A 27712-nucleotide genomic window follows, 5' to 3' on the forward strand; every position below is an offset into this window, starting at 1 on the left:
ATGGGCCATGGGGAGATAGGCAATGTTAGGGATGGGTCATGGGGAGATAGGCAGGGTAGAGATGGGCCATGGGGAGATAGGCAGGGTAGGGATGGGCCATGGGGAGATAGGCAGGGTAGGGATGGGCCATGGGGAGATAGGCAGGGTAGGGATGGGCCATGGGGAGATAGACAGGGCAGGGATGGGCCATGGGGAGATAGGCAGGGTAGGGATGGGTCATGGGGAGATAGGCAGGGTAGGGATGGGCCATGGGGAGATAGGCAGGGTAGGGATGGGCCATGGGGAGATAGGCAGGGTAGGGATGGGTCATGGGGAGATAGGCAATGTAGGGATGGGTCATGGGGAGATAGGCAGGGTAGAGATGGGTCATGGGGAGATAGGCAGGGTAGGGATGGGTCATGGGGAGATAGACAGGGTAGAGATGGGCCATGGGGAGATAGACAGGGTAGGGATGGGCCATGGGGAGATAGGCAGGGTAGGGATGGGCCATGGGGAGATAGACAGGGTAGGGATGGGTCATGGGGAGATAGGCAGGGTAGGGATGGGTCATGGGGAGATAGGCAGGGTAGGGATGGGTCATGGGGAGATAGACGGGGTAGGGATGGGCCATGGGGAGATAGGCAGGGTAGGGATGGGCCATGGGGAGATAGGCAGGGTAGGGATGGGCCATGGGGAGATAGACAGGGTAGGGATGGGCCATGGGGAGATAGGCAATGTAGGGATGGGTCATGGGGAGATAGACAGGGTAGAGATGGGTCATGGGGAGATAGACAGGGTAGAGATGGGTCATGGGGAGATAGACAGGGCAGAGATGGGTCATGGGGAGATAGACAGGGCAGGGATGGGCCATGGGGAGATAGGCAGGGTAGGGATGGGTCATGGGGAGATAGACAGGGTAGGGATGGGTCATGGGGAGATAGACAGGGTAGAGATGGGCCATGGGGAGATAGACAGGGTAGGGATGGGCCATGGGGAGATAGGCAGGGTAGGGATGGGCCATGGGGAGATAGGCAGGGTAGGGATGGGCCATGGGGAGATAGACAGGGTAGGGATGGGTCATGGGGAGATAGACAGGGTAGGGATGGGTCATGGGGAGATAGGCAGGGTAGGGATGGGTCATGGGGAGATAGGCAGGGTAGGGATGGGCCATGGGGAGATAGGCAGGGTAGGGATGGGTCATGGGGAGATAGGCAGGGTAGGGATGGGTCATGGGGAGATAGGCAGGGTAGGGATGGGTCATGGGGAGATAGGCAGGGTAGGGATGGGTCATGGGGAGATAGACAGGGTAGGGATGGGCCATGGGGAGATAGGCAGGGTAGGGATGGGCCATGGGGAGATAGGCAGGGTAGGGATGGGTCATGGGGAGATAGGCAGGGTAGGGATGGGTCATGGGGAGATAGACAGGGTAGGGATGGGTCATGGGGAGATAGACAGTGTAGGGATGGGCCATGGGGAGATAGACAGGGTAGGGATGGGCCATGGGGAGATAGGCAGGGTAGGGATGGGTCATGGGGAGATAGACAGGGTAGGGATGGGCCATGGGGAGATAGACAGGGTAGGGATGGGCCATGGGGAGATAGGCAGGGTAGGGATGGGCCATGGGGAGATAGGCAGGGCAGGGATGGGCCATGGGGAGATAGGCAGGGTAGGGATGGGCCATGGGGAGATAGGCAGGGTAGGGATGGGCCATGGGGAGATAGGCAGGGTAGGGATGGGCCATGGGGAGATAGGCAGGGTAGGGATGGGCCATGGGGAGATAGGCAGGGCAGGGATGGGCCATGGGGAGATAGGCAGGGTAGGGATGGGCCATGGGGAGATAGGCAGGGTAGGGATGGGCCATGGGGAGATAGGCAGGGTAGGGATGGGCCATGGGGAGATAGGCAGGGCAGGGATGGGCCATGGGGAGATAGGCAGGGTAGGGATGGGCCATGGGGAGATAGGCAGGGTAGGGATGGGTCATGGGGAGATAGGCAGGGTAGGGATGGGCCATGGGGAGATAGACAGGGTAGGGATGGGTCATGGGGAGATAGGCAGGGTAGGGATGGGTCATGGGGAGATAGGCAGGGTAGGGATGGGTCATGGGGAGATAGGCAGGGTAGGGATGGGCCATGGGGAGATAGGCAGGGTAGGGATGGGCCATGGGGAGATAGGCAGGGTAGGGATGGGCCATGGGGAGATAGGCAGGGTAGGGATGGGCCATGGGGAGATAGGCAGGGTAGGGATGGGCCATGGGGAGATAGGCAGGGCAGGGATGGGCCATGGGGAGATAGACAGGGTAGGGATGGGCCATGGGGAGATAGACAGGGTAGGGATGGGTCATGGGGAGATAGGCAGGGTAGGGATGGGTCATGGGGAGATAGGCAGGGTAGGGATGGGCCATGGGGAGATAGGCAGGGTAGGGATGGGCCATGGGGAGATAGGCAGGGTAGGGATGGGCCATGGGGAGATAGGCAGGGTAGGGATGGGCCATGGGGAGATAGGCAGGGTAGGGATGGGCCATGGGGAGATAGGCAGGGCAGGGATGGGCCATGGGGAGATAGGCAGGGTAGGGATGGGCCATGGGGAGATAGGCAGGGTAGGGATGGGCCATGGGGAGATAGGCAGGGTAGGGATGGGCCATGGGGAGATAGACAGGGTAGGGATGGGTCATGGGGAGATAGGCAGGGTAGGGATGGGCCATGGGGAGATAGACAGGGTAGGGATGGGTCATGGGGAGATAGGCAGGGTAGGGATGGGTCATGGGGAGATAGACAGGGTAGGGATGGGCCATGGGGAGATAGGCAGGGTAGGGATGGGCCATGGGGAGATAGGCAGGGTAGGGATGGGCCATGGGGAGATAGGCAGGGTAGGGATGGGCCATGGGGAGATAGGCAGGGTAGGGATGGGCCATGGGGAGATAGGCAGGGTAGGGATGGGCCATGGGGAGATAGGCAGGGTAGGGATGGGCCATGGGGAGATAGGCAGGGTAGGGATGGGCCATGGGGAGATAGACAGGGTAGGGATGGGCCATGGGGAGATAGACAGGGTAGGGATGGGCCATGGGGAGATAGGCAGGGTAGGGATGGGCCATGGGGAGATAGGCAGGGCAGGGATGGGCCATGGGGAGATAGGCAGGGTAGGGATGGGCCATGGGGAGATAGGCAGGGTAGGGATGGGCCATGGGGAGATAGACAGGGTAGGGATGGGTCATGGGGAGATAGGCAGGGTAGGGATGGGCCATGGGGAGATAGACAGGGTAGAGATGGGTCATGGGGAGATAGGCAGGGGAGGGATGGGCCATGGGGAGATAGGCAATGTAGGGATGGGTCATGGGGAGATAGACAGGGTAGGGATGGGCCATGGGGAGATAGACAGGGTAGGGATGGGCCATGGGGAGATAGACAGGGTAGGGATGGGCCATGGGGAGATAGGCAATGTAGGGATGGGCCATGGGGAGATAGACAGGGTAGGGATGGGCCATGGGGAGATAGACAGGGTAGGGATGGGTCATGGGGAGATAGACAGGGTAGGGATGGGCCATGGGGAGATAGGCAATGTAGGGATGGGTCATGGGGAGATAGACAGGGTAGAGATGGGTCATGGGGAGATAGACAGGGTAGGGATGGGTCATGGGGAGATAGGCAGGGTAGGGATGGGTCATGGGGAGATAGACAGGGTAGGGATGGGCCATGGGGAGATAGACAGGGTAGGGATGGGCCATGGGGAGATAGGCAGGGTAGGGATGGGTCATGGGGAGATAGACAGGGTAGGGATGGGTCATGGGGAGATAGGCAGGGTAGGGATGGGTCATGGGGAGATAGACAGTGTAGGGATGGGCCATGGGGAGATAGACAGGGTAGGGATGGGCCATGGGGAGATAGGCAGGGTAGGGATGGGTCATGGGGAGATAGACAGGGTAGGGATGGGCCATGGGGAGATAGACAGGGTAGGGATGGGCCATGGGGAGATAGGCAGGGTAGGGATGGGCCATGGGGAGATAGGCAGGGCAGGGATGGGTCATGGGGAGATAGGCAGGGTAGGGATGGGTCATGGGGAGATAGACAGGGTAGGGATGGGCCATGGGGAGATAGACAGGGTAGGGATGGGCCATGGGGAGATAGGCAGGGCAGGGATGGGTCATGGGGAGATAGGCAGGGTAGGGATGGGTCATGGGGAGATAGACAGGGTAGGGATGGGTCATGGGGAGATAGACAGGGTAGGGATGGGCCATGGGGAGATAGGCAGGGTAGGGATGGGCCATGGGGAGATAGGCAGGGCAGGGATGGGTCATGGGGAGATAGGCAGGGTAGGGATGGGCCATGGGGAGATAGGCAGGGTAGAGATGGGTCATGGGGAGATAGACAGGGTAGGGATGGGTCATGGGGAGATAGACAGTGTAGGGATGGGCCATGGGGAGATAGGCAGGGTAGGGATGGGCCATGGGGAGATAGGCAGGGCAGGGATGGGCCATGGGGAGATAGGCAGGGCAGGGATGGGCCATGGGGAGATAGGCAGGGTAGGGATGGGCCATGGGGAGATAGGCAGGGTAGGGATGGGTCATGGGGAGATAGACAGGGTAGGGATGGGTCATGGGGAGATAGGCAGGGTAGGGATGGGTCATGGGGAGATAGGCAGGGTAGGGATGGGCCATGGGGAGATAGACAGGGTAGGGATGGGTCATGGGGAGATAGGCAGGGTAGGGATGGGTCATGGGGAGATAGACAGGGTAGGGATGGGCCATGGGGAGATAGGCAGGGTAGGGATGGGCCATGGGGAGATAGGCAGGGTAGGGATGGGCCATGGGGAGATAGGCAGGGTAGGGATGGGCCATGGGGAGATAGGCAGGGTAGGGATGGGCCATGGGGAGATAGGCAGGGTAGGGATGGGCCATGGGGAGATAGGCAGGGCAGGGATGGGCCATGGGGAGATAGACAGGGTAGGGATGGGCCATGGGGAGATAGACAGGGTAGGGATGGGTCATGGGGAGATAGACAGGGTAGGGATGGGCCATGGGGAGATAGGCAATGTAGGGATGGGTCATGGGGAGATAGACAGGGTAGAGATGGGTCATGGGGAGATAGACAGGGTAGGGATGGGTCATGGGGAGATAGGCAGGGTAGGGATGGGTCATGGGGAGATAGACAGGGTAGGGATGGGCCATGGGGAGATAGACAGGGTAGGGATGGGCCATGGGGAGATAGGCAGGGTAGGGATGGGTCATGGGGAGATAGACAGGGTAGGGATGGGTCATGGGGAGATAGGCAGGGTAGGGATGGGTCATGGGGAGATAGACAGTGTAGGGATGGGCCATGGGGAGATAGACAGGGTAGGGATGGGCCATGGGGAGATAGGCAGGGTAGGGATGGGTCATGGGGAGATAGACAGGGTAGGGATGGGCCATGGGGAGATAGACAGGGTAGGGATGGGCCATGGGGAGATAGGCAGGGTAGGGATGGGCCATGGGGAGATAGGCAGGGCAGGGATGGGTCATGGGGAGATAGGCAGGGTAGGGATGGGTCATGGGGAGATAGACAGGGTAGGGATGGGCCATGGGGAGATAGACAGGGTAGGGATGGGCCATGGGGAGATAGGCAGGGCAGGGATGGGTCATGGGGAGATAGGCAGGGTAGGGATGGGTCATGGGGAGATAGACAGGGTAGGGATGGGTCATGGGGAGATAGACAGGGTAGGGATGGGCCATGGGGAGATAGGCAGGGTAGGGATGGGCCATGGGGAGATAGGCAGGGCAGGGATGGGTCATGGGGAGATAGGCAGGGTAGGGATGGGCCATGGGGAGATAGGCAGGGTAGAGATGGGTCATGGGGAGATAGACAGGGTAGGGATGGGTCATGGGGAGATAGACAGTGTAGGGATGGGCCATGGGGAGATAGGCAGGGTAGGGATGGGCCATGGGGAGATAGGCAGGGTAGGGATGGGCCATGGGGAGATAGGCAGGGCAGGGATGGGCCATGGGGAGATAGGCAGGGTAGGGATGGGCCATGGGGAGATAGGCAGGGTAGGGATGGGTCATGGGGAGATAGACAGGGTAGGGATGGGTCATGGGGAGATAGGCAGGGTAGGGATGGGTCATGGGGAGATAGGCAGGGTAGGGATGGGTCATGGGGAGATAGGCAGGGTAGGGATGGGTCATGGGGAGATAGGCAGGGTAGGGATGGGCCATGGGGAGATAGGCAGGGTAGGGATGGGCCATGGGGAGATAGGCAGGGTAGGGATGGGCCATGGGGAGATAGGCAGGGTAGGGATGGGCCATGGGGAGATAGGCAGGGCAGGGATGGGCCATGGGGAGATAGACAGGGTAGGGATGGGCCATGGGGAGATAGACAGGGTAGGGATGGGTCATGGGGAGATAGGCAGGGTAGGGATGGGTCATGGGGAGATAGGCAGGGTAGGGATGGGCCATGGGGAGATAGGCAGGGTAGGGATGGGCCATGGGGAGATAGGCAGGGTAGGGATGGGCCATGGGGAGATAGGCAGGGTAGGGATGGGCCATGGGGAGATAGGCAGGGTAGGGATGGGCCATGGGGAGATAGGCAGGGCAGGGATGGGCCATGGGGAGATAGGCAGGGTAGGGATGGGCCATGGGGAGATAGGCAGGGTAGGGATGGGTCATGGGGAGATAGGCAGGGTAGGGATGGGCCATGGGGAGATAGGCAGGGTAGGGATGGGTCATGGGGAGATAGGCAGGGTAGGGATGGGCCATGGGGAGATAGACAGGGTAGGGATGGGTCATGGGGAGATAGGCAGGGTAGGGATGGGCCATGGGGAGATAGGCAGGGTAGGGATGGGCCATGGGGAGATAGGCAGGGTAGGGATGGGTCATGGGGAGATAGGCAGGGTAGGGATGGGCCATGGGGAGATAGGCAGGGTAGGGATGGGTCATGGGGAGATAGGCAGGGTAGGGATGGGCCATGGGGAGATAGACAGGGTAGGGATGGGTCATGGGGAGATAGGCAGGGTAGGGATGGGCCATGGGGAGATAGGCAGGGTAGGGATGGGCCATGGGGAGATAGGCAGGGCAGGGATGGGTCATGGGGAGATAGGCAGGGTAGGGATGGGCCATGGGGAGATAGGCAGGGCAGGGATGGGCCATGGGGAGATAGGCAGGGTAGGGATGGGCCATGGGGAGATAGGCAGGGCAGGGATGGGCCATGGGGAGATAGACAGGGTAGGGATGGGTCATGGGGAGATAGGCAGGGCAGGGATGGGCCATGGGGAGATAGGCAGGGTAGGGATGGGCCATGGGGAGATAGACAGGGTAGGGATGGGTCATGGGGAGATAGGCAGGGTAGGGATGGGCCATGGGGAGATAGGCAGGGTAGGGATGGGCCATGGGGAGATAGACAGGGTAGGGATGGGTCATGGGGAGATAGACAGGGTAGGGATGGGCCATGGGGAGATAGGCAGGGTAGAGATGGGCCATGGGGAGATAGGCAGGGCAGGGATGGGCCATGGGGAGATAGGCAGGGTAGGGATGGGCCATGGGGAGATAGGCAGGGCAGGGATGGGCCATGGGGAGATAGACAGGGTAGGGATGGGTCATGGGGAGATAGGCAGGGCAGGGATGGGCCATGGGGAGATAGGCAGGGTAGGGATGGGCCATGGGGAGATAGACAGGGTAGGGATGGGTCATGGGGAGATAGGCAGGGTAGGGATGGGTCATGGGGAGATAGGCAGGGTAGGGATGGGCCATGGGGAGATAGACAGGGTAGGGATGGGTCATGGGGAGATAGGCAGGGTAGGGATGGGCCATGGGGAGATAGGCAGGGTAGGGATGGGCCATGGGGAGATAGGCAGGGTAGGGATGGGTCATGGGGAGATAGGCAGGGTAGGGATGGGCCATGGGGAGATAGGCAGGGTAGGGATGGGTCATGGGGAGATAGGCAGGGTAGGGATGGGCCATGGGGAGATAGACAGGGTAGGGATGGGTCATGGGGAGATAGGCAGGGTAGGGATGGGCCATGGGGAGATAGGCAGGGTAGGGATGGGCCATGGGGAGATAGGCAGGGCAGGGATGGGTCATGGGGAGATAGGCAGGGTAGGGATGGGCCATGGGGAGATAGGCAGGGCAGGGATGGGCCATGGGGAGATAGGCAGGGTAGGGATGGGCCATGGGGAGATAGGCAGGGCAGGGATGGGCCATGGGGAGATAGACAGGGTAGGGATGGGTCATGGGGAGATAGGCAGGGCAGGGATGGGCCATGGGGAGATAGGCAGGGTAGGGATGGGCCATGGGGAGATAGGCAGGGTAGGGATGGGTCATGGGGAGATAGGCAGGGCAGGGATGGGCCATGGGGAGATAGGCAGGGTAGGGATGGGCCATGGGGAGATAGACAGGGTAGGGATGGGTCATGGGGAGATAGACAGGGTAGGGATGGGCCATGGGGAGATAGGCAGGGTAGAGATGGGCCATGGGGAGATAGGCAGGGTAGGGATGGGCCATGGGGAGATAGACAGGGTAGGGATGGGCCATGGGGAGATAGGCAGGGTAGGGATGGGCCATGGGGAGATAGACAGGGTAGGGATGGGCCATGGGGAGATAGACAGGGTAGGGATGGGCCATGGGGAGATAGACAGGGTAGGGATGGGTCATGGGGAGATAGGCAGGGTAGGGATGGGTCATGGGGAGATAGGCAGGGTAGGGATGGGCCATGGGGAGATAGACAGGGTAGGGATGGGCCATGGGGAGATAGGCAATGTAGGGATGGGTCATGGGGAGATAGGCAGGGTAGGGATGGGCCATGGGGAGATAGGCAGGGTAGGGATGGGCCATGGGGAGATAGGCAGGGTAGGGATGGGTCATGGGGAGATAAGCAGGGTAGGGATGGGTCATGGGGAGATAGGCAGGGTAGGGATGGGCCATGGGGAGATAGACAGGGTAGGGATGGGCCATGGGGAGATAGGCAATGTAGGGATGGGTCATGGGGAGATAGGCAGGGTAGGGATGGGCCATGGGGAGATAGGCAGGGTAGGGATGGGCCATGGGGAGATAGGCAGGGTAGAGATGGGCCATGGGGAGATAGGCAATGTTAGGGATGGGTCATGGGGAGATAGGCAGGGTAGAGATGGGCCATGGGGAGATAGGCAGGGTAGGGATGGGCCATGGGGAGATAGGCAGGGTAGGGATGGGCCATGGGGAGATAGGCAGGGTAGGGATGGGCCATGGGGAGATAGACAGGGCAGGGATGGGCCATGGGGAGATAGGCAGGGTAGGGATGGGTCATGGGGAGATAGGCAGGGTAGGGATGGGCCATGGGGAGATAGGCAGGGTAGGGATGGGCCATGGGGAGATAGGCAGGGTAGGGATGGGTCATGGGGAGATAGGCAATGTAGGGATGGGTCATGGGGAGATAGGCAGGGTAGAGATGGGTCATGGGGAGATAGGCAGGGTAGGGATGGGTCATGGGGAGATAGACAGGGTAGAGATGGGCCATGGGGAGATAGACAGGGTAGGGATGGGCCATGGGGAGATAGGCAGGGTAGGGATGGGCCATGGGGAGATAGACAGGGTAGGGATGGGTCATGGGGAGATAGGCAGGGTAGGGATGGGTCATGGGGAGATAGGCAGGGTAGGGATGGGTCATGGGGAGATAGACGGGGTAGGGATGGGCCATGGGGAGATAGGCAGGGTAGGGATGGGCCATGGGGAGATAGGCAGGGTAGGGATGGGCCATGGGGAGATAGACAGGGTAGGGATGGGCCATGGGGAGATAGGCAATGTAGGGATGGGTCATGGGGAGATAGACAGGGTAGAGATGGGTCATGGGGAGATAGACAGGGTAGAGATGGGTCATGGGGAGATAGACAGGGCAGAGATGGGCCATGGGGAGATAGACAGGGCAGGGATGGGCCATGGGGAGATAGGCAGGGTAGGGATGGGTCATGGGGAGATAGACAGGGTAGGGATGGGTCATGGGGAGATAGACAGGGTAGAGATGGGCCATGGGGAGATAGACAGGGTAGGGATGGGCCATGGGGAGATAGGCAGGGTAGGGATGGGCCATGGGGAGATAGGCAGGGTAGGGATGGGCCATGGGGAGATAGACAGGGTAGGGATGGGTCATGGGGAGATAGACAGGGTAGGGATGGGTCATGGGGAGATAGACAGGGTAGGGATGGGTCATGGGGAGATAGGCAGGGTAGGGATGGGCCATGGGGAGATAGGCAGGGTAGGGATGGGTCATGGGGAGATAGGCAGGGTAGGGATGGGTCATGGGGAGATAGGCAGGGTAGGGATGGGTCATGGGGAGATAGGCAGGGTAGGGATGGGTCATGGGGAGATAGACAGGGTAGGGATGGGCCATGGGGAGATAGGCAGGGTAGGGATGGGCCATGGGGAGATAGGCAGGGTAGGGATGGGTCATGGGGAGATAGGCAGGGTAGGGATGGGTCATGGGGAGATAGACAGGGTAGGGATGGGTCATGGGGAGATAGACAGGGTAGGGATGGGCCATGGGGAGATAGACAGGGTAGGGATGGGCCATGGGGAGATAGGCAGGGTAGGGATGGGTCATGGGGAGATAGACAGGGTAGGGATGGGCCATGGGGAGATAGACAGGGTAGGGATGGGCCATGGGGAGATAGGCAGGGTAGGGATGGGCCATGGGGAGATAGGCAGGGCAGGGATGGGCCATGGGGAGATAGGCAGGGTAGGGATGGGCCATGGGGAGATAGGCAGGGTAGGGATGGGCCATGGGGAGATAGGCAGGGTAGGGATGGGCCATGGGGAGATAGGCAGGGTAGGGATGGGCCATGGGGAGATAGGCAGGGCAGGGATGGGCCATGGGGAGATAGGCAGGGTAGGGATGGGCCATGGGGAGATAGGCAGGGTAGGGATGGGCCATGGGGAGATAGGCAGGGTAGGGATGGGCCATGGGGAGATAGGCAGGGCAGGGATGGGCCATGGGGAGATAGGCAGGGTAGGGATGGGCCATGGGGAGATAGGCAGGGTAGGGATGGGTCATGGGGAGATAGGCAGGGTAGGGATGGGCCATGGGGAGATAGACAGGGTAGGGATGGGTCATGGGGAGATAGGCAGGGTAGGGATGGGTCATGGGGAGATAGGCAGGGTAGGGATGGGTCATGGGGAGATAGGCAGGGTAGGGATGGGCCATGGGGAGATAGGCAGGGTAGGGATGGGCCATGGGGAGATAGGCAGGGTAGGGATGGGCCATGGGGAGATAGGCAGGGTAGGGATGGGCCATGGGGAGATAGGCAGGGTAGGGATGGGCCATGGGGAGATAGGCAGGGCAGGGATGGGCCATGGGGAGATAGACAGGGTAGGGATGGGCCATGGGGAGATAGACAGGGTAGGGATGGGTCATGGGGAGATAGGCAGGGTAGGGATGGGTCATGGGGAGATAGGCAGGGTAGGGATGGGCCATGGGGAGATAGGCAGGGTAGGGATGGGCCATGGGGAGATAGGCAGGGTAGGGATGGGCCATGGGGAGATAGGCAGGGTAGGGATGGGCCATGGGGAGATAGGCAGGGTAGGGATGGGCCATGGGGAGATAGGCAGGGCAGGGATGGGCCATGGGGAGATAGGCAGGGTAGGGATGGGCCATGGGGAGATAGGCAGGGTAGGGATGGGCCATGGGGAGATAGGCAGGGTAGGGATGGGCCATGGGGAGATAGACAGGGTAGGGATGGGTCATGGGGAGATAGGCAGGGTAGGGATGGGCCATGGGGAGATAGACAGGGTAGGGATGGGTCATGGGGAGATAGGCAGGGTAGGGATGGGTCATGGGGAGATAGACAGGGTAGGGATGGGCCATGGGGAGATAGGCAGGGTAGGGATGGGCCATGGGGAGATAGGCAGGGTAGGGATGGGCCATGGGGAGATAGGCAGGGTAGGGATGGGCCATGGGGAGATAGGCAGGGTAGGGATGGGCCATGGGGAGATAGGCAGGGTAGGGATGGGCCATGGGGAGATAGGCAGGGTAGGGATGGGCCATGGGGAGATAGGCAGGGTAGGGATGGGCCATGGGGAGATAGACAGGGTAGGGATGGGCCATGGGGAGATAGACAGGGTAGGGATGGGCCATGGGGAGATAGGCAGGGTAGGGATGGGCCATGGGGAGATAGGCAGGGCAGGGATGGGCCATGGGGAGATAGGCAGGGTAGGGATGGGCCATGGGGAGATAGGCAGGGTAGGGATGGGCCATGGGGAGATAGACAGGGTAGGGATGGGTCATGGGGAGATAGGCAGGGTAGGGATGGGCCATGGGGAGATAGACAGGGTAGAGATGGGTCATGGGGAGATAGGCAGGGTAGGGATGGGCCATGGGGAGATAGGCAATGTAGGGATGGGTCATGGGGAGATAGACAGGGTAGGGATGGGTCATGGGGAGATAGACAGGGTAGGGATGGGCCATGGGGAGATAGACAGGGTAGGGATGGGCCATGGGGAGATAGGCAATGTAGGGATGGGTCATGGGGAGATAGACAGGGTAGGGATGGGTCATGGGGAGATAGACAGGGTAGGGATGGGCCATGGGGAGATAGGCAATGTAGGGATGGGTCATGGGGAGATAGACAGGGTAGGGATGGGCCATGGGGAGATAGACAGGGTAGGGATGGGCCATGGGGAGATAGGCAGGGTAGGGATGGGCCATGGGGAGATAGGCAGGGTAGGGATGGGTCATGGGGAGATAGACAGGGTAGGGATGGGTCATGGGGAGATAGACAGGGTAGGGATGGGCCATGGGGAGATAGACAGGGTAGAGATGGGTCATGGGGAGATAGGCAGGGTAGGGATGGGTCATGGGGAGATAGACAGGGTAGAGATGGGTCATGGGGAGATAGGCAGGGTAGGGATGGGCCATGGGGAGATAGGCAATGTAGGGATGGGTCATGGGGAGATAGACAGGGTAGGGATGGGCCATGGGGAGATAGGCAGGGTAGGGATGGGCCATGGGGAGATAGGCAGGGTAGGGATGGGCCATGGGGAGATAGGCAGGGCAGGGATGGGTCATGGGGAGATAGACAGGGTAGGGATGGGTCATGGGGAGATAGACAGGGTAGGGATGGGCCATGGGGAGATAGACAGGGTAGAGATGGGTCATGGGGAGATAGGCAGGGTAGGGATGGGCCATGGGGAGATAGACAGGGTAGAGATGGGTCATGGGGAGATAGGCAGGGTAGGGATGGGCCATGGGGAGATAGGCAATGTAGGGATGGGTCATGGGGAGATAGACAGGGTAGGGATGGGTCATGGGGAGATAGACAGGGTAGGGATGGGCCATGGGGAGATAGACAGGGTAGAGATGGGTCATGGGGAGATAGACAGGGTAGGGATGGGTCATGGGGAGATAGACAGGGTAGGGATGGGCCATGGGGAGATAGACAGGGTAGGGATGGGCCATGGGGAGATAGGCAGGGTAGGGATGGGCCATGGGGAGATAGACAGGGTAGGGATGGGCCATGGGGAGATAGGCAGGGTAGGGATGGGCCATGGGGAGATAGGCAGGGTAGGGATGGGCCATGGGGAGATAGACAGGGTAGGGATGGGTCATGGGGAGATAGGCAGGGTAGGGATGGGCCATGGGGAGATAGACAGGGTAGAGATGGGTCATGGGGAGATAGGCAGGGTAGGGATGGGCCATGGGGAGATAGGCAGGGTAGGGATGGGCCATGGGGAGATAGACAGGGTAGGGATGGGTCATGGGGAGATAGGCAATGTAGGGATGGGTCATGGGGAGATAGACAGGGTAGGGATGGGTCATGGGGAGATAGACAGGGTAGGGATGGGCCATGGGGAGATAGACAGGGTAGGGATGGGCCATGGGGAGATAGGCAATGTAGGGATGGGTCATGGGGAGATAGACAGGGTAGGGATGGGCCATGGGGAGATAGACAGGGTAGGGATGGGTCATGGGGAGATAGACAGGGTAGGGATGGGCCATGGGGAGATAGGCAATGTAGGGATGGGTCATGGGGAGATAGACAGGGTAGGGATGGGCCATGGGGAGATAGGCAGGGTAGGGATGGGCCATGGGGAGATAGACAGGGTAGGGATGGGTCATGGGGAGATAGGCAATGTAGGGATGGGTCATGGGGAGATAGACAGGGTAGGGATGGGTCATGGGGAGATAGACAGGGTAGGGATGGGCCATGGGGAGATAGACAGGGTAGGGATGGGCCATGGGGAGATAGGCAATGTAGGGATGGGCCATGGGGAGATAGACAGGGTAGGGATGGGCCATGGGGAGATAGACAGGGTAGGGATGGGTCATGGGGAGATAGACAGGGTAGGGATGGGCCATGGGGAGATAGGCAATGTAGGGATGGGTCATGGGGAGATAGACAGGGTAGAGATGGGTCATGGGGAGATAGACAGGGTAGGGATGGGTCATGGGGAGATAGGCAGGGTAGGGATGGGTCATGGGGAGATAGACAGGGTAGGGATGGGCCATGGGGAGATAGACAGGGTAGGGATGGGCCATGGGGAGATAGGCAGGGTAGGGATGGGCCATGGGGAGATAGGCAGGGCAGGGATGGGCCATGGGGAGATAGACAGGGTAGGGATGGGTCATGGGGAGATAGGCAGGGCAGGGATGGGCCATGGGGAGATTGGCAGGGCAGATATAGGCTATGGGGAGATAGACAAGGGTGGGGTTAGGATTTAGGGAGTAGGGGACGTATTAGGGAGGTAAGTGGAAGGGTTTAGGGTCTGGTTGGTGTTTGGGGGGAATAACGAAATGGGTTACTGAGTAGGAAAAGGCAAAGAATTGGAAAAGGGGTTAGTGAAGGTGGACAGCGTGTTGTAGGGGGAGGGGAGTTTTGAGTAAGATGGGGAAGGAGTCGAGAAGTTGTTGTATGGGAGGGGGAAGGAGTTTGCATTGGATATGGGAAGGGAAGGACAAATAAGGGAGAAAGGGAGGGAGGGAGGGAGGAATGGTAAGAAGGAAAGGATAAGTGAGTGGGAGGGAAGATGGGAGGAAGGATAGCTGGAGGGAAGGGAGAAGAACCCTGGGAATGAAAGAAAGGAAGGAAAGGGAAAGTGGGGGAAGAGAATGGATAGAAGGAAGGAAACGCAGAGGAGGAAGATGGAGATGAAGTAAAGAGGAAGGCGAGGGAGGTAGGATGAAAGACTCAAAGGAGAGGAAGAGAAAGAAAGGGAGGGAAGGGAAGAGGGGCAAAGAGGATAGGGAAGGAGGAATGATGGAGAAGGGGAAGGGAATCCCCCATCCCCAGAGCAGGTCTTCCTGCCATGGAGCCGGAGGGCTGGTGGTGGAGGGGGGCTCCCGATTGGTGATGACCGCTGACCATCTTCAGAGCTGCCGATCGCCAGGTTCTTCATGTCCACCCAGATTGTCTTGTTGGGGGATCCGTGATAGCCGTTGCCCCCCCTCCAACATGCTCACCCTTCTCTCTCTGCCCCCTCCCCACAGGTGATGAGCATCCTGAGCAACCCCAGCGGAGTGGCCCCCCAGTCCCAGGCCGACTTCTCCATCTCCCCCCTGCACGGCAGCCTGGACAGCGCCAACGCCATCTCGGCCAGCTGTAGCCAGCGCAGCGACTCCATCAAGTCTGTGGACAGCCTCCCCACCTCCCAGGCCTACTGCCCCCCCACCTACACCACCACAGGGTACAGCGTGGATCCCGTGGCCGGCTACCAGTACGGCCAGTACGGCCAAAGTGAGTATACTTCCGTCTTGCCCCCGCTTCCCCCCGCCCCGGAGAAAAGAGGAAGCCCTGGCAGGTTCATTCCCCCTTCTCTGAAAGAGATGGAGATGATGGGGAGGGGGATCTGCACTCCTGCCTAATGCCCCCCCCCAGAAATGCCAATGGTGGGGTGGGGGGTCTTCAGGTGAACTTTTTGGGCCTCCAAGCTGTCTCCTATGCCCACTAGTCAACCCCTAAATCCAGGGCTGGGCTTCAAAAATGTTAGCAAGGGGTTCTCTGCCCAGTTACTGGTTGGGCATGGCCATGGTGGACGTGGCCTAGTCAGCCTCCTGCACCATGGCGGGAAGGGGCATTTTTGCCCTCCCCAGGCTCCAGAGGCTTTCCTTGAGCCTCCAGGACGGTGAAAACAGCCTTCCCAGGCTCTGGAGGCTGGAAATGGGCCTGTTTCCAGCCTTCCCGAATCTCCGGTAGGCCCATTTTTAGCCCTCCTCGAGCCTCTATGTGCACCTTGCACTTACCTGCATCCAAAACGGGTCTTGTCTACCTTGGGGAGCGGGAGGTGCCTTTGACCTTCCCCCTCCCCCCCCCGTGTCTATGGAGATCTTCCGGGTCATGAGATTGTCCCAAAGCTGCTTTTTCAAAAAGGCAAGCGGGATTTCTTTTTTTTTTTCCTTGAAGACATTTCACTTCCCATCCTAAGGAGCTTCTTCCCTTCTGACCGAACGGCGGAACGGATTCCGTCAGAACGGAAGAAGCTCCTTGGATCAGAAGAAGCGAGACGTCTTCTTCGAGGAGAAACAAAAAGTTTGGACAGCCCCTTTTCTCCACAAGAGGAGACTCTGCCTTGCGTTGAGGGGCTCTCAAGCGCTGAGGAGTCGGGAGCCCCTAAGGTTGGGGGGGCAGCCCCCCCAAGGACCCTCCCCCCAGACCAAGGAATGAGTCTCAGGCCCCTTTCTACAGCAATGGGTGGCTCAGATCCTCCTTTTACCATCCCGGGGTCCCTTTGGTCCTAGCACCCGAGTCTGTTACCCGGTGATGTTTGGGGCATCCCCGTTTCCCGTCCCCTGGGGGGAGCTCCCCAATTGACCCTCCGTTTTCCTTTTCATGCGCTTTCCTTCCCCAAATGAGAAACGGCTGCCTGGGGGGGGAGGAGGTCCGTGAACGCTCCCTCACCCCTTCTCCCACCCCCACCCCTATTTCTCTCAGGGAAGGAAACCCCCCCTCCCCCAAATAAGTTTGGCCTGTGACCCCCCCTGACCTTCCTCTCACTTCTGGTGGTGAAACCCGGCCACAGGTGGAAGTGATAAAATCCTGAAACAAATTCCAGGGGCAGAGAGAGATGCCCTCCAGGCCGAGTGTTAGTCACAGCCCCGCTATAGATGTGCCTGTGTGTGTGTAACGGACCGTTGTGTGTTTGTGCGTGACTGAGGACAGGAGGGGGCCCCACAAAAAACGAGGAGCTGCATTTGGGGAGGCCGGTTAGGGTGGCCTCGTCCCTTTCCGAAGCTGCCCCGAAGAGTGGCAAAACTTGGCCAAAATCTCTCCGGAGGGACTGGGAGGCCCTGCTGCCAGCCTCTTCCTTGGGGCCCCTGAGACACCCTGACTCACCCTAAGGGAGCTTAAGCAGCAAGGGGGCTCTGAGCGGGCAGCCCACTCCTCTCCCTGAGCCCCCCGGTCAGCAGGCAGGACAGGCTTTGGTTGGGATGGACTTAAGGACTGTCCTTCTCTTCTTCCTCCCACCTCGACTCATTGGACGAGGTTGAAGCAAAGAAGCTTTCCCTCCTTCTCCTTCCTCTCACCAGCCATGGGCCCAAGGGGGCCTCTCTCTCCTAGGTTTCTAAAGGGGGAGGAGAGGGGAGAGGGAAAGAGAAGAGAAGAGGAAGGGAGAATTTTAGAAGAATGGAAAGAAGGGAGAGTGGAAGGGGGAAGAAGAAAAGAGAAGAGAAAGGGAACTTTAGAGGAATGGAAAGAAGAGGAAGGGGAGAGAGAAGAGAAGAGAAGAGAAAAGAAGGAGTTTAAGAGGAATGGAAAGAAAGAAGGGGAGAGAGGAGAAGAGAAAAGAAGGAGTTTAAGAGGAATGGAAAGAAAGACGAGTCAAAGGGGGGAGAAGAGAAGAGAAGAGAAGAGAAAAGGAACTTTAGAGGAATGGAAAGAAAGAAGACTCAAAGGGGGAAGAGGAGAGAGGAGAAGAGAAAAGAAGAGGAAGGGAGTTTTAGAGGAATGGAAAGAAGGGAGAGTGGAAGGGGGAAGAGGAGAGGAGAAGAGAAGAGAAGGAGTTTAAGAGGAATGGAAAGAAGGAAGAGTCAAAGGGGGAAGAGGAGGAGAGAAGAGAAGAGAGAAGAAGAGAAAGGGAACTTTAGAGGAATTGAAAGAAGGGAGAGTGGAAGGGGGAAGAGGAGAGGAGAAGAGAAGGAGTTTAAGAGGAATGGAAAGAAGGAAGAGTCAAAGGGAAAGAGGAGGGGAGAAGAGAAGAGGAAGGGAGTTTTAGAGGAATGGAAAGAAGGGAGAGTGGAAGGGGGAAGAGGAGGGGAAGAGAAGAGAAGAGAAAGGGAACTTTAGAGGAATGGAAAGAAGGAAGAGTGGAAGGGGGAAGAGAAGAGAAGAGAAGACAAGAGGAGAAGAGAAGAGGGAGTTTTAGAGGAATGGAAAGAAGGGAGAGTGGAAGGGGGAAGAGGAGGGGAGAGGAGAAGGAAAGAAAAAGGGAAATTTTTAGGGGAATGGAAAGAGGGGGAGGGGAAGGGGGAAGAGGAGGGAAGGGGAGAGAGAAAGGAGGGGGAAAAAAGAAAAGGAAAGGAGGGTGGAAGGGGAAGGAAGGAGTGGAAGGGGATTCTGCCTCCATTTGGGGCCTGAGCTGAACCCCAACAGCCCCTTCCTAGACAGGCTCCCTCTTTGGGTGCCAATAGCTGGATACCGGCAACTTCCCCAACCTGAGATGGAGGAAACGGGGTGCCTTTGGGGCCGTGTGAAAACCAAAACCACTACACAAATCTTCAGGAATTACTCACCTCCAAATAAGGGGCGTCTCTCCCCCACCCTCCTAAAATCACCTCTTTAAAATCCCATTTATCTCCACAGAGAAGCCCTGAGTTCATGTTACCCCTTTCTCCCTACGCCCCTGGGGTGTAGAGCCTAAACCAGGGGTGAAATCCAGCAGGTTCCTACAGGTTCTGGAGAACTGGTAGCGGAAATTTTGAGTAGTTCGGAGAACCGGTAGCGGAAATTTTGAATAGTTCAGAGAACTGTTAGCGGAAATTTTGAGTAGTTTGGATAACTGGTAGCAGAAATTTTGAGTAGTTCGGAGAACTGTTAGCGGAAATTTTGAGTAGTTTGGATAACTGGTAGCGGAAATTTTGAGTAGTTCGGAGAACCGGTAGCGGAAATTTTGAGTAGTTCGGAGAACCGGCAAATACCACCTCTGGCTGGCCCCTGAGTGGGGTGGGAATGGAGATTTTGCAAAATCCTTCCCCCAGGAATGGGGAGGGAATGGGCATTTTGCAGTATCCTTCCCATGCCACGCCCACCAAACCACGCCCACAGAACCGGTAGAGGAAAATTTTGAATTTCCCCCCTGGCCCAAACCTTTGTTTTTTCTTCATTTGTTCTGCGTCTTACATGCAAAGCGCAGCCTAAATGTGGGCTTGTGAGCGCTTTTGCCAAGGTTGGCTGCCGCAGACGGGTGGAACTAGTGGTGAAATGTAAAATTTGTTGCTACCGGTTCTGTGGGCTTGGCTTGGTGGTGGTGGGATCATGTGACTGGGTGGGTGTGGCCAACTTTTTTTTTTTTTACTTTTTAAAAGCATTTTTTACTACCTATTCGCCCGAACCGGTAGTTAAAAAATGCTTTAAAAAGTTTTTAAAAAGGTTCTGATGATCGCGCAGCACAGCTGATTGTCGGAACCTTTTTTTGACAATCAGCTGTGCCGCACGATCGTCGGAACCTTTTTTTTTTTTTTTTACTTTTTTAAATCATTTTTTTTACTACCGGTTCGCGCGAACTGGTAATTTTTATCATTACCGATTCGCCTAAACCAGTAGCATTTCATCCCTGGGTAGAACGTTTTAACTTGGCACTTCAGTGGCCGCCCATGGCAAGGTCTGCAGGGAGGGCATTCCCTCCCACCCGCCTGCTATGCCAACTTCCTAAAAGTTGGGTGGGGGAGGGGCTTAAAAGGACCCGAGGACAGGCTGCGGCTTGACCTTTTAATGCCCACCCTCTTTCCCCGGCCTTGTGCCCGAGCCGTTGCCCACCTCCTTGGTCCTGACTCATCCGAGGAAGAGTGCCAGCCTGGAGAATTGAGCTAGTCCCACAGGCCAAAAGCTACACTAATGACGGCGGTTATGGAACGCCGAGGCGTGAAAAAAAATCCTAATGGATGTGACAAGTCTAATAAGGATTTTTGGTAGGAAGGACCTCCCTTTGGGGAAAGGCCGCTGACAGGATGCTGACGGCTGGAAATTTGTTTACTTGCCGGCACCAAGTGGGGCTCTCTGCGCAATTCTTATTAATCTAATTTGAGGCTGAAGAATTGCAGGGGGTGGGGAGAAACGGGCAAAAAAAAAAAAGAAATTTGAAGCTCAGCTAACAAAAGAGTTTCACCATTTGGATTCCTGGATGCCCAGGCCAAATAAATGCAAAACTATTAAAATTCATTTCTGCCTGCCGTCTAGAGCCAAAAGCCAATCCGTACAGGTCGTCCTAGATTTACAACCGGAATTGAGCCCAAATTTTTGCTGCTTAAGTGAAGTGAACGTGGCTCCGTTTTATGACCTTCCCTGCCCCCGTTATTAAGTGAAATCACTGCCGTCGTTGAGTTAGTAACCGGGTTGTGAAGTGAATCCAGTTTCCCCGTCATTTATGGCGACCGTCATAAATGTGAGTCGAAACTCCCGGGCGTCTGGATTTGATCACATGACCCAGACAGGAATGATGCGAGTGTGGAAAAACTATCATAAGTCTCTTTTTTCAGTGCCGTGGTAACTTCGAGCGATCACTAAATGAACTGCCATTGAGGATTACCTGTTGTTAGATTTTGAACCCTACTGTTGGATTGATTGGCGCTTTCTCAAATCGTGAGATCGACACTGAATGAAATGCTGCGGTTTTTATGTTGGCGGAGCTACCAAATCTCTTTTATGTTTAATAATCGGCCGAAAAGGTTATAGAAAAAATGCTTTTAAAAGCCTCTGACGATCCCAGCTGAGCCGCGCGATCGTCAGAGGCTTTTTTTTAAAAAAACTTTTAAAAGCATTTTTTCGGCCGAAGAGGTTGTAGAAAAAATGCTTTTAAAAGTTTTTTTAAAAAAAGCCTCTGATGAGGTGGGCGGGGTAAACGAGCAACGACCAGGCCGGGGACTGGTTCGGGGGTGTGGCCAGCCAATGTTATTACCGGTTCTCTTCTTGCAAACCGGTGCAAATTAGCAGATTATAACTAGCAAGACCCATTTACCGTACGTTTAAACTTCAATAATTCTATCATGGTTTAAAAAGACAAGCTTTCTTTTCGATTTACTCGGTGGTGGGATACAGCCAGTGGTGGGATTCAAGTAATTTAACAGCCGGTTCTGTGCCCTAATTATTTCTTCCAACAACCAGTTTGCTAAACTGCTCAGAAAATTAACAACCGGTTCTCACAAAGTGATGTGAACTGGCTGAATTCCACCACTGGATTCAGCCGGTTCGGGAAAACTGGTAGTTAAATTGCTTCCTTCCAGGAATCCCCACACAACCCATTTTAGCTCCCAGATAAGTGCAGGGAGGCCCGATCAGTAGCCTTACTCTCTTCTTCAGCCCATCAAAACACTGGTTTTATATCAGAAATATAAAATCTGGGCGTTCCAGAGAGTAAAGCTTCGTCATGTGGGTATTCGACAGAGCAAAAAAGGGAAAGGTTTTTAATTTTAATCCATATTAACCGCGTCTGTTCATGCCAGATTGATCAGTTGTTGTTGTTGTAAACCACCCAGATTCACTTAAGTGAGATGCAGGGTAGTGTGGGAATTTAATAAAAAAAAATTAAATGAACTCTCGACGATCCTGCTTTTTCTACAACTACTGGGCCCTTTGCTGGGAATGCATCTGTTGTGACATTGGCATTCCCCTGTTGCCACACTATCGACAATTATAAATGTTACCATGGGGGAGAATTGCACCAGGGTTGGGTGGGTGGGAGTTGGGAATGAACCTGTTTCAAGATTCACGCATCTGTCTCTTTCTTTCTCTCTCTTTCTCTTTCTTTTTCTTTCTTTCTTTCTTTCTCTGTTTTTCTTTCTTTTCTTTCCTTTCTCTCTCTCTCTCTCTTTATTTATTTACTTATTTTCTCCCTCTCCTTTGCCCCCACTAGCTGCTGTCGACTACCTGACCAAGAATGTCAGCTTGTCCACACAGCGCCGGATGAAACTCGGGGAACATTCAGCCGTGCTGGGGCTCCTACCTGTCGAAACAGGCCAGGCCTACTGAAGGCTCCTTCCCTGGGGGAGGGGGGGGTTCCACCCCACAGCCAACCCTCTGCCATCAAGAACCCCCCCACTACGACCACCGAACTTTCTGGGACCAGCGGCCTCTTGTCGTCCACCGCCGGCGTTTCCTTCGGAGACTCAAAGGACCAAACCTTCCCACCCTTGCCTCCGTCCCAGAGGCCCACTGATCTCCCCACCTCGACCCCCAGCCCTGTCCCCCCCCCATCCTTGTTCTGTGTACCTACGAAGACTTAACAACCGTGTTCCCAACTCTAGAGACGATGAATTTGTAAAGGACTCCTCCCATCTGGGAGCTGGGTAGCTGACGTGGCGTCCTACCAATGCTTCCCAGATGTTTCCCAATCGTGGCGACCACTCGGCGGAGTCAAAATGTGGAGGCTCTATTCTTCGTCATTATAATAGCTAGGTAGATACCGATATATTCTTTGGCCCACCTACCCTCCCCGTGACTCGCACACATTTCCCCCCCCCCCCCATCATTTTTATTATAGTACACGATCAATAATTCATGGAAGAAGCTGGCTGACCCAAGGACCACAAGGGGATGCTTTGGACCAAATACATACAAGCGTCAAGAAGCAAGACTGACAAAGCTAAGAAAAGTTGATCCTGGTCAGAAAAGGAGAGCGAGAGGGAGAGAGAATTGCTACGTCTTGTAAATACGTTCACCTCCGCTTCGGGGTTAGGAAGGTTCGATGGGGAAGCGGATCCAGTAGATTCCGAGAAAGCTCTGGGTTCCGTCTCGGAGTCGTCTTCACAAGGGCCACCTCTGGGTTCCTCAAAAGAGCGCGAATCCATGCTTGCGTCCCGGAGGCCTCTGGCTTTGGGGAGCAACCAGTTTCCCCGCTGGGTCACTTCGGAGGCCCCACCTGTCCACTAGAAGAAAATTAGGGAGGGGAGGGGATTAGAGAAGGCAGAAAGGTTGCATTCACATCCTCCCCGTCCTCGTCCCCATGATGTGAGTTGCTGGCAGCCCAGCAGAAGGTGGCCGATCATCTATGGAGGTTTCTGGGTGTGCCAAACATCTCCAAAATGGCTTCCTCCTCCCCCCCCCCAACAGCCGTTTGCCCATTCCTCGGAAATGAAGCGGTGACCGAAAGGGGGGTCCCTGCCCACTCTTTGAGGTGCCCTGCTACGAGACGCCTAACCCAGATTGCAAAGGACAGCTTGGAGGGGCAAACAAACCCCGGCTTCAGATGCTCCCCTAGCAGGGAACCATGGGTTCTATAAAGGTGCATCTGGGATGGCCCCTGGGGGTACATTTCCTCGGCCCCTCGTCTTCTCCCACCCATTTTCTAACCAGTATGTTTGCCTCGCTTTCTTTCAAAACTGTAATTCTTGATTGCACTCTTAGCATCAGAGGTGGGCAGAGAGCGATTAAAAAAAAGGTTGTGTCACACACAGACACACACACATCACACACACACACAGCATCTCTCCTGCCCTTAGCTCAGGGGTCAGCAACCTGCGGCTCTGGAGCCGCATGTGGCTCGTTCACCCCTCTGCTGCGGCTCCCTGTCACTCAAAATATGCGTCACAACCGCCAATGTGCAACACCCACTGGCACGCAATTTATTGAGCTTTTCAACCCCCGGTAGGCCAACCATGGATAAATCCAAGAAAAAGAAAATTCAGAAGAAAACAGAACTTTTAATTCGACTACATAGGCTAGTTTTGTGGCCGCTCAAGAAATAGTCAGGCACCGGAAGGGTTTTGTGGCTCCCGGTGTTTTCTTTTAGGTGGGAAACGGGTCCAAATGGCTCTTTGAGTGTTTAAGGTTGCAGACCCCTGCCTTAGCTCCTCGTTGGTGAAATTTAAGAGCTTTCCGGTCAATTAAAACTGTTCAAAATTTTAGGGATCTGGGAGGGCATGATCTGTTCAGAAGGGAAAGTCATGCCAACTTGTCTACCATTTTAGCTATGGCATCGTGGCCTCCTGGTCCAGCCACATCCCGCCCCCCACACCTCCCAACACTCAAAGTGCCAACCACAGCTGGCCCTTGCCGCTGACCCAAGACTCATTCTGCATTCCCATGTTTTCTACCCTGTTTCCCCGACCTCCCCTGATAATAAGCCCAATCGGGCTTTTGAGCGCATGCGCTAAAATAAGCCGCCTCCCAAAAATAAGCCCTCCCCAAAAATATTTAAACGCAGAGCTGGAAATCAGGTAAGACGACAAGAGGAGCCCCGTCTTGCTCCACGTGCCCCAAAATAATAAGACCTCCCCAAAAATAAGGCCAAGCGCTTATTTCGGGTTTCAAAAAAATATAAGATAGGGTCTTAATTTCGGGAAAACACGGTAGATCCTCGATAGATCTAGAAAACAGATCCTAAATACAGGTAGTCCTCAACAACAGTTCACTTTGGGACCATCCAGAGTTACAGCGGCACTGGGGGGGGGAAAGTGACTTGGGACCTTTTTTCCCCACACTTACGACCGTTGCGACATCCCCTCGGTCACGTGATCTGCATGCGGAGATTTTGACAACTGTGATTCCCATTTACGACGGTTGCAGCATCCCCGGGGAGGGGGTCACACAGGCGATCCCCTTTTGCGACCGTCGGGCAAGCAAAAGTCCACAGGGAAGCCAGATTCACTGAACCGCCGTGTGATTCGCTTAACGAATGCTTGACAAAACAAGGCAAGAAAAGCCATCAAATGGGCCCAATTTGTTGTTGTAAGTTGAGGGCTACCTGTTAGTATCCATGTACCCGGAGTTAAGGTTTTGGCAGTTGTGGGTGCTGGCCATTTGCTACCAGCATATGCACAGAGTGTATTTAATGACATCTGGGAAGGTGGGCGGAGCCTCCCACTGCCGCTGCTACCGATTCGCACGAACCGGGACGAACCGGTAGCAACCCACCACTGGTGCTAGCTGACCAGGATATGACAAAAACTTGTGGCCCAAACTAGCCAACTTAACCAAGGAAACCAGGCCAGTCCCGTTTACCATTTCTCTAAAGTGCGCAAGCATTTAAACCACCAAATTTGTAGCTATAAAAAAAAAAAAACAGAACATGAAAGTGGCCGATCTACCGACATTTTCCCTTTTGATCACATCTCCTGGAAGGAAACAAACTTGTCCTGGTTTTTATTTTATACAAGTAAGATGAGTCGACGCATATAGAAATAGGCACACGTTATATCAATGGCTTCGGAGGCAGAGAAACTTTCTACGCTACTGTTTGCGCTGCTTCTCCGATGTTTATTAAAGGCAGGAAGGGGGGAGACTAAGCTGCTTCCGCTTTGAAAAGAAAAGATGCGTTTTTAAAAATCATGAGTGAAAAAGAAGAAGAGAAAAAAAGGAGGTGGAACATGGCTTTGAGCAGGATTTTTCTGGCAATACCTCAAATCAGATTTGGGCACTGGGAACTAAAAGCCGATTTTTGCGGGATTTCTGTGTGTCTGTACACTGGCCTTAACTCCTTCACGGTTTCCACCCCCCATTATGGGCCATAAAAGAGCCCAGGGTTTTTATGACTCTTGAAAAGAAAAAAAAAAACAAGAGTTTTGCCCCACTGGGCCAGTTCAGTGGGTCAATGCAGCTACTTTCAAAGGGGTTGATCTTGATCTTGTGGCTCAGTGGCTAAAGACGCTGAGCTTGTCGATCAGGAAGGTTGGCGATTCGAATCCCTAGTACTGCGTGAGCAGGGGGTTGATGGACTAGATGACCTCCGAGGTCCCTTCCAACTCTTACTGTTAAGGTGAAGAAGAAAACCCAAGGAAGCATTTGCAGTTGAGGCAAAGCCATCAAAAGTCCTGCCGTCCGTTGGCTTCCTTCATTTTTCTTCCTTTTTTGTTTTGGGACTTTGGAAGAAATGGGAAATAACCAGTGGTGAAATCCTCCAAGGGCTGCTACCGGTTTGCTGCGCGCAGTTCGCCCGAACTGGTAGCTTTTATTACTACCAGTTCTCCCAAACCGGTAGCATTTCACCCCTGGAAATAACCCACCACTTTCCATTCTTAGGAGAAGCCCCTCTTCTCTTGCTGAGCCCCAACTTTTCTCCCGCCTCCTAAAGACTCGTGTGGCTTCCCTTAATTTCGACTCGGATCTAACAATAACTCTGTTGCTCGCGAGGAAAGTTGCCGTGGTCGTCGCCCGTCAAAGTTCCCTCTTCCCGGCTTGGGCAAGAGACCCTACAGACGGTGATCCTGCTGGATTTCCGTCCCTTGGCCCGATCCCGTGGCTCCTGTGCTTTGTTCAAGGAACAAAAATCAAAATTACCCAGCGAACAACCTTCCTACCTAGAATCCCTTCTCTCCAATCCAAACCGCGTCCTTAACAAACCGATGCAAAGACGGCCACACAAACCCAAGTCTGATGACCATTCCAGGAACTCAGGTTGCATCTCCTCCACACACCCCAAAAAAAAACCCCTCTGGTCCCAAAATACAGGTGCACCTCAAACTCCCCCCCCCACCGCGTCCCACTTCTTTCCAAGGGGGAGAAATAGCCTATTTCAAGATCAGTTCAGCGGTTCGAATCCCTAGTACAGGTCTCAGTGAGCAGAGGGTTGGACTAGATGACCTCCAAGGTCCCTTCCCACTCTGTTACTGTTGAAAAGCCGCCCCCACCGTAAAAGCTTTGAAAGGAGAAAACCGGGAACCCCTTCCGCTGTCACCCGCTCCCCTCTTCTCCAAATATCATTCCAAGAACTGTGTGTATTTTTTTAATTTTTTTTTCTATATCCCTCCACGGACCACCCCCCCAAATCCCTGGGGAGCTTGAAGGAGGGGGAAACGTATTACTGAAGACATTTTGTGTATTTAATGTTTCTAATTTTCCAGCCCTAACGACGTCATATACCCGAAGTATTTACCCGTAGCACAGGCCTTTATTAATAGTAATTGCCGATTCGTTGCTTCTGTGTTCAAGTCATAGCTAATTTTGCTCCATTGTGTATGGTTGTGGCCGGGCAGGTGTATGTGTGCGAGAGAGGGCCAGGAATGCGTGCGTGCACGAGCGTATGAGTAAGCATGAGGTATAATCGCTCCCATAATTTATTCAGCTATATGGAATAGTAGAATAGGAAAAAACAAAAATTCGTATTGCTTTAACCCTCTGCGGCCTGTGGTATCCTTCTATGTAACTCAGGCATAACTGTTATACATTAAAAAAAAAAGGAAAGAAAAATGAAACGTGGTTTTGGAAGTCTCTTTTTTCCCCCCTTTCATCCTCGGGAACACCTGGGAAGAAAAGACAGCATCAAATTTTAGCAAGGCTGAAAGTGACACCGCTTGGCAAGGTACTTCAGCCGACTTGCTAAGACGCCTCGCCGGTGCCAATCGTAATAAAATTTGGGGGGGACCTTTTTTTTTGGATTCAAGATACGAGATTTTTGTGGACTTTGGGACGGTTCGTTGAGAGAGGCCAACGTTGGGCCAGAAGTTTTACAGAAGTTGGATACCTTGGGAAGGAGACTGCAAAGTTTGCAGAGACTTCGGCAATGGGTGGCCCGTTTCCTCTCTTTCTGTCTCTTTCTCTCTGTCTTGCTATCTCCCTCTCTCTCTTTTTTCTTTTCTCTCTCTTTCTTACTCTCTCTCTTTCTCTCTCTCTTTCACTCTCCCTTTCTTTCTGTCTCTTTCTCTCTCTCTCATTCTCTTTTTCTCTC

At 55.5% G+C, this 27712-nt stretch overlaps 1 protein-coding gene across 8 annotated transcripts in view; it reads left to right on the plus strand.

Moving 5' to 3' along the window:
• PAX7 (paired box 7) overlaps nucleotides 1–27239 on the plus strand; it is a 162775-nt gene extending 135536 nt beyond the window's left edge. For 4 of the 8 annotated variants that reach the window (XM_087879103.1, XM_087879104.1, XM_087879099.1 and 1 more), the window contains exons 8-9: nucleotides 15390–15636; nucleotides 21965–24156. In XM_087879103.1, the coding sequence (XP_087735229.1) occupies nucleotides 15390–15636; nucleotides 21965–22080 (363 nt within the window). In that variant the 3' untranslated portion in view covers nucleotides 22081–24156. Of the gene's footprint in view, nucleotides 1–15389; nucleotides 15637–21964 lie in introns of all 8 variants that reach the window. The other 4 variants (XM_087879101.1, XM_087879096.1, XM_087879102.1 and 1 more) reach the window with 2 other exon arrangements.
• Nucleotides 27240–27712: the final 473 nt, after the last annotated feature.

The sequence above is a fragment of the Pantherophis guttatus genome, chromosome 15, assembly GCF_059756535.1.
Source record: "Pantherophis guttatus breed Tessera chromosome 15, ASM5975653v1, whole genome shotgun sequence".
Lineage (NCBI taxonomy): Eukaryota > Metazoa > Chordata > Lepidosauria > Squamata > Colubridae > Pantherophis > Pantherophis guttatus.